The sequence below is a fragment of the Agrilus planipennis genome, unplaced genomic scaffold (genome assembly GCF_000699045.2).
Source record: "Agrilus planipennis isolate EAB-ADULT unplaced genomic scaffold, Apla_2.0 scaffold7, whole genome shotgun sequence".
In the NCBI taxonomy this organism is placed as follows: domain Eukaryota; kingdom Metazoa; phylum Arthropoda; class Insecta; order Coleoptera; family Buprestidae; genus Agrilus; species Agrilus planipennis.
The window spans coordinates 3297522-3304580 of NW_020439340.1; the positions used below are offsets into that span (position 1 = coordinate 3297522).

At 30.7% G+C, this 7059-nt stretch overlaps 1 protein-coding gene and 1 long non-coding RNA gene across 3 annotated transcripts; both read left to right on the forward strand.

Annotated features, from left to right (window-relative positions):
- Window positions 1-1175: 1175 nt before the first annotated feature.
- Window positions 1176-1951, forward strand: LOC108737662. Of its 2 annotated transcripts, none has more exons than XR_001937886.2 (3): window positions 1176-1239; window positions 1344-1663; window positions 1741-1951. It is a non-coding gene; the product is annotated as an uncharacterized LOC108737662 (long non-coding RNA). The 2 variants fall into 2 exon arrangements; XR_001937885.2 differs by having other exon boundaries at window positions 1344-1555.
- Window positions 1952-2304: 353 nt separating this feature from the next.
- Window positions 2305-6539, forward strand: LOC108737642 (the record flags this gene model as incomplete). The annotated part of the gene is made up of 6 exons (XM_018470603.2): window positions 2305-2689; window positions 2792-2996; window positions 3062-3275; window positions 3412-3677; window positions 3734-4877; window positions 4957-6539. Coding segments are annotated over 6 exons (3675 nt in total), but the record flags the coding sequence as incomplete, so codon positions are not given.
- Between the last annotated feature and the right edge of the window lie 520 nt (window positions 6540-7059).

Below are 7059 nucleotides of genomic sequence, written 5' to 3' on the forward strand. Positions count from 1 at the left end.
AACAACTAGCTGTGGCATGCTTTATTTCTGCCAAAAAGTTATTATTTATGGTGTTTTTCATGTTTTTCTGTTCAACGTCGACCCACGTTTAGGAACGAAAATCGAACGAATCGAGTTGAAAATTTTTCAAGGAAATAACTAAGCAAACATTTTCAACTGGATTCTTTCGATTTTCATTCCTATACGTGGGTCTATCTTGAACGGAAAAAAGTGAATAACTACATAAATAATAACTTTTTGGCAGAAATAAAGCATGCCACAGCTAGTTGTTATCATTTATTAATTAAGTATCTATATCAGATAACATTTACTGGTGAATTAAGCAAAAATTTTGTCCTAATGTTCGATTTTAGTTCCCAAAAATAACCCATGTATAGCTACCTGTCGATTGTTTTTGGGAACCGAAATCGAACTTCTGCCAATTAGTTTTGCTGTATTCATCGATAAATGATAACTGATGATGTAGATTAACCAATAATTGATATAAAGAGCTCCCGCTTGCTTTATTTTTGCCATAAAATTATTATTTATGATGTTTATACGTTTTTTTCAGTCAAAGTCGACTTATGTACAGGAACTAAAATTGAACTTTTGCAGACAATTTTTGATTAATTCATCAATAAATGATAAGTACTTGATATGTTAGATTATTCAATAAATGATCTAAATACGCATTACGCTTTTTTTTTGGTATGTGAGATTTTAAACAAAAAACGTTATAGGAACAATTAATTACTATTATTTGACAAAAATCAGGTAACGAAAGCGTAATTTGTTTGCTTTTTTATTGGATTACGCGCAAACAATCCAAAAACTATAACGTTCTTTTTTAGTTCTATCAATTTGGTTCATCGCGTGTACTTTGAAATTTGAAATTTTGTATTAGGAGAGCATAAGTTACGTAAGATCTTTTACGTAAAATTCGCGGGTTTCTGAAAATTTAGTGTTATTATTACTGTTTTAGATTAAGTTGCGTTCAATTATACTGAATTCAATTTAATCTTGATTTTTGAAGTGATTCAAAATGATAATGCAAGCTCATGGGGTCTCGGAATGGAGTGCAAAGACAGGAATAGGCGTTAGAATCTTTGATTGTAACAATTTATGAATAATATTTAAACGAAATACGCAAATTTATAAATTTTTCGTAATTGAATGTAATCGAATACTGCAAAATAAAATGGCTGTTGTTTGTTTACAAATTAACCCGTCTATTATTAAAGATACAACTATTAAAAAGTAAGTCTATTAAATACAATCAAAGTATTTCACTCAAAATAAATATTTAAAATGTGACTTATTCTGCGTAAGGAATTAGAAATATAGATTTTACATACCTGTAGGCAGCTGGTTCTCGAAGGTGATCCAGGATCCAGTACTTATACAATTTGGACAATAAAATGAATTTAATAAGGAAGCTCATCAATTAAAAGTTAAATTCTGTGATCATTTTGCATGGAATTCCTACTTTATTGTGTATTCTCAAGGAAAATTAGAAACCAACTTCATTCATCCGAATGCACAATTTTTAGGGCTGTAATTTCTTTCTTTAAAGGTAAATTGTAAAACCATTGCAATAATTGAGTTCTAGGTGTGTTTTTGCATGGAGTTATGTTTTCAAGTTGTCAAGAAAGTAAAACTACAGCTAAAATTCTGAATGCAAGTATATTTTCGTCCAACGTCATATGCCAGGGGGCTGCAACTTTCTTAATTGAAGTTAAATAGTAAATATGCTTTCAGAATTGAGTTTTGGAAGTCTTTCTGCATGGACCTGTGTTTTTGGGTTGCCCAAGAGACTATTAATACAATTAAATATGAGAATGTTGGTATATTTACCCCAATGTTATATGTTAAGGGGCTACAACTTCTTTATTTTAACTGGAATTCTAAATATGCCTTCAGAATTGTGATCTAGAAACTTTTATATATGGAATTGTGTTTTTGGGTTGCATANGTTTATAGAAAAATGCCGAGTGTTATTGTTTGTGACTCTATTTAGAAATTGCGATTAAGCAATAAAAAAAATGTTGACCTGTCTTTTTTTGTCGTATTTCCGCATTGGATGTTGCAACGTAATCATTCATTTATTTCCATTTTGTTAAATGCAGCTACAGTGGTTATAGAAAATGTTTAAATTGTTATTTTTTATCGTTTTTTCGGTAAAAGTTCTTGCCGAGGAATCGGTTTACGTAATAAATGCACGGAAGGGGTTGCATGTGGTTAGTGATAAATTTTTAAGTTTTAGTATAGACCCGGGGGTTCTTTTTTCAGAAAATAGCAACAATAAAAGGTATGTAACAAATAAATAGTCGACATATTATAAAGGATATACAGCAGAAAAATCAAACACTGATCTGGTATTTTTCTTTCAGTTATTCATATTCTTTTGTAAAATACTTAGGTCCGTCGTACGTTCTTTTTTCTGGCCCTTCGACTAAATTTATTACATTTTCTGATAAGGAAATCTTATATCGTTCCACTGGGATTTCCCATTTTCTACGTAAATTTGAAATAAGTCCATCAACGTGGAAAAAATTCAACTCATGGCTTCAAAACGTTGGATTTGTCCCAGTTTTTTCGCTGAACGATAACGAAAGAAATAACGGCTTGTGGAATGCCAAAAATTATCTTTCTTTGTTTAATTTGACTGATAAATTGAATATAAGTTGTATTTGGCAAATAGAGTCAGGTAAGAGTACACTGAAGTATGTTTAAAAGACTTTTTTTTCCAATTAATTTATAAGTGCCTATTTTGACAAAATTCAATTCTAAATCGTAAAATAACTTTCAGAAAATAAGGATAAAAGCATTCACGAATATATCCAGGACTATTCGGTTTTGCGTAATACCATCGCTACTTTTCCTAATTCTAAAGATAACTGGAAAATTGGAGCCAATAATTTTACTAATTATTTAATAGACAATAGCAGTGTCGAAAATGTTCGTAGTTTTATAAACCAACTAGCTGCGGTTTCTGATGTTGGAATTAAGCAAACGTTAGTTAGTAACAACTATATAAAATTATTAGTTAAAAAACTATTTGTTTCTTTATTCATTATAGAAATAATGTACAAGAAAATGGTCTTTCTCTGACAGAAATTTTTTCAAAAATTCACTACAAGTATCCCATATGGAATATTTATTTACATAAGAGAACTCCTGAAAATTTTGCTTCAGCAATAGCGCTGGCTATTGAGACAGGAAATGCAGCTAAAATGGGTTATGAAGTGCTGTTTAAGCAAGTAGACCTTAACGAAAGACTTTCAGATACACCTGTAAGCAATTTTGTCTTTCTGTTTTGTTTTCTTTCTTGAGTTTGTTTGTTCTCGCTTTTGTTCTTGTCTTTCACTGTTTTTCGTTTTTCGACTTTTTTTCGTTTAAAACAAAACATTTAATGTTATCTTGTTTTAGGTCTTTTGGTTTTCTTTCCTGCACAAGCATCTGATGGGAAGAAACGTGTTAGACGTAAAATATCCACACTTAACTTCCGATGTTTTTGCTTATACACATTGTACTAAATTACAAAGTGCATACTCAAAAACTGGATCAATCACAGTTCTTGCAATAAACAATAAAACAAAAGAGCAACATATTTCCTTAAAAATTCTGGGTTCCATTAATTTTCGAACCACACAAATCGAAAGCTACGTTCTTTCAACTTCCAATGAAAATTCAAAGTATGTTTATCAAAAATTATAGTAGATACACTAACTGTTTTTTAAAAATTTTCTAGGGACACTTATTTTAATGGACACAAAATTTTATTCAGCTATATCAATACTGGGAAATTTTTTCTTAAGCCTGACATTAAACATAATTTGGGTTTTCGAAACGTTGAAGTAAATTTACCACCGAAATCTATAGGGTTTTACGTTTTTTCTCATGCCAGAACATTATATTGTTCTCACGAAGAACCCTACAGTGCGGAAAAGTCTATAGTAATGGAATTTGACGATAATCAGTCAGTAAAACTAGAAAATAGCGAAAATGCTCTTGAGAAAAAAGTCGAAATGAATGACAAAAAAGTAGCGGAACAAGCCATTGTAACAAAAATAACTTCAAAAAACAATAATAAAACAACTGCTGTCGCAAAGCCAGGTGGAATTGAAATTGAATTAAGCGACGCTGAAATTAATTTAATTATAAAAGAAAGAGCGAAAAACAAAGCAGAAAAGAAAGGACTAACACTTCAAACAGAAAAATTAGATAAAATGGTAAATTACATTGCCCAAAATTTTAAAACAGTGGACAACACAATTATTCTAAAACCAGTAAAATTGGATCAGGTTACAAGAAACAAAAGGGAATTGAAACAAAAATATGACACTACGAAAAAACGTGATATAAACATGGAGTTACTACGAAAGAAGACTAAAGAACCAGATTCTAACAGAAATAAAGCGATTTTGAACGATAGTGATGAAGAATCATCAAAACGATTTCCTCTTCCAAAGAAAATTTATGTTGAAATCGAAGGGGATTTTGATATAAACAAAGATCAGAAAAAGTACGATTTATTTAAACAAAAATTTACCAGCGAATCATCCACTGGCAAAAGAAACGAAAAACTCAAAAATTATTTTAAAGAAAACCCAAATCCAAATCATTCGGTTGTTATTACCCCGGGAATGATAAGGCGAAAAATTAATGAGAATACTGTAAATAACAAGGAACGGAATTTTGAATCATTGGAAGTCGAAGATTCAAGCGAAGAATTTTTTGGATTTTTTGAACAAACGCAACCACGCAGTCGTTTCAGGGGTGCAACGTTTCAGGAACTGGAAGAATTTAATTTCAGTCCCGAAGGAAGAGACTTTTTTAAAAAGGACGATGACATAGAAATATCTTTTTCCGACGAAATCTCACATGGAGTTCATGTAAGTATTATAAGTGGGTAATGTATTTTAAATCCATTAAAATTATATAGATAACGATAATAATTATTCTGATTTCTAGAGAAAAGGAAGCAAAGCCAAAACTGCTGCAAAGATTCGTGAATATTACAAAAACATCGAAGAACTGCGGCAGTCCAAAATTTTCGGACGGTCTCACGTAAACTCAGTTGAAGATTGTGGCATCGACAGTTTCGATTTTAAAGATTTCGATTATTTCAAAAGGTTCAAACGAGATCTCACCGAATATAGCGAAGAAGATATCCAAAAGTACATACAATTTATGAAAGAGCAACTAAAACATATGAGAATCATGCAGAAACAAGCGAGGCTTAGGAAATACACTTCAACTGTTAAAACTCAAAACAGCAATAGCATATCGAAATCGTCTTTGAATTTAACGATGAATTACAATGACATAAGGTCTCCTCCTAAAAACAAAAGACATCACCAGGACAGCATGCAACGTCTTGAGGAAGAAAACGACGATGACATTCTCTTAGGTGAACCACTTAAAATAACAATCGGAAAGCCTTACGAGTCGGACAAAGTTAAAATAAACGAAAAACAGAAAGAAGCGCAAATTCAAATGCTTAAAAATAGACTAATGAGGAAGAAGAAATTGGAAAAGCAATTTGGAAGTATCAAAAACGATCAAAATACTGTAGAAAAGAAAACAGAAAGCAGAAACAACAGTGACTTATCGAACGATGAAGATCGAAGACTTGCCACCAGGAGAACTCTTCTCGACATGTGGAACTCCAATCCGGAAAGAAGGTTCGCCAGGTCGGTGAAACAAACGAAAAGCGATGAGTTATGGAAACAAAACAAATTGTACAAAAGACTGACGCCAATCAAAGAATGGAAACCGCAAGATATAATCAAATTACGCAAGAAAAGTGAAAGAGAAGACAGTTCCAATTGGATCAGCAAACCCACCAACATCCAGTTTCCCAGTAAATCCAATATTGTGCACAAAAGATATAGAAGACAATCAGAAACAAAAGAAATTGATAACGAAATCAAACCTTACTTCGAACTCCCAACGAAACCAAAAAAGAGTAAATGGGACAAAACAGTTATCAAAAAAACAAAATCCAAAAATGACGTTATACCTCTTGTTGAGGAGGAAAATGAAACAACAACTATGTCAAATTTAATTAAGTCGTGGTCATTTTATAATGTTAACGAATTAAGTGATTCAGGTGAACTTTTTCGCCAAAACAACACACAAACAAATGAAAAGGATGAACAAGTGAAAGTCTTTGTGTTCACTGAAGACAGCAGAAAGTATAAGTTGGAAAGTGACGACGATTCAAAATTCACAAAGAACAATACAAAACAAAATTCCACCCATCAGTTGGAGAAAAACGAAAAAAAAATTGACAAACAATTTAAAAGCGCGAACACTACGACAAATTTCTTTGAAAATATGTTGAACGTTTTTGAATCGTTTTTCGATAAAGTGAGCATTAAGATGTCTGACTACGTCAAGAAAATTAGCGAAACGTTAACACATAATTAAGATAAATATTTGTTTGCTTTTTTGTATTAATTTTAAGAATTTTTATATTTGGCGACGTAAATGAATACGAAAAGTGCAAATTATTTTGTCTTTCATTTTCAGTAATAAATATTTTTATTATTTAAGTGTCTTTAACTTTTTATCTGATCTGCAGACTATTTTTTTTATTATTTCTATTAAACACAAGTTGCTACACATATACAGAAAACGAAAACGAACCAACAAAAAAATAATTTTGCTTCTTTTATATTTATTTTTATTTTATGCCGTAATAGTTGAAACTGTTAATCAATAAAATACTTATAATGGACGATTTTAAGCAGTAATATACAAATAATTGAAAATATTTAGTAACAATACACCAATTAGAAAAAAATAAAACTTTTTCTTTTCTATTTTGTTGCAGGTAGCTTTACGAGGTAAAATCATCTTCAAGAGGGTTGAAATTTCCTCTACAATTTAAAGAAAGGTAAGAAATACTAACAATCAATACAAAATAAAAATTACTTCTTTATTGTTTAACTGTATTTGTGCCTAATATCGAAATATTCGTAATATGTTATTGACTTAAAATATTTCCCAATAATACATCTGTATGTTGAAAATAGTATTTAAAAGGATACACATAATATAAATTATTGA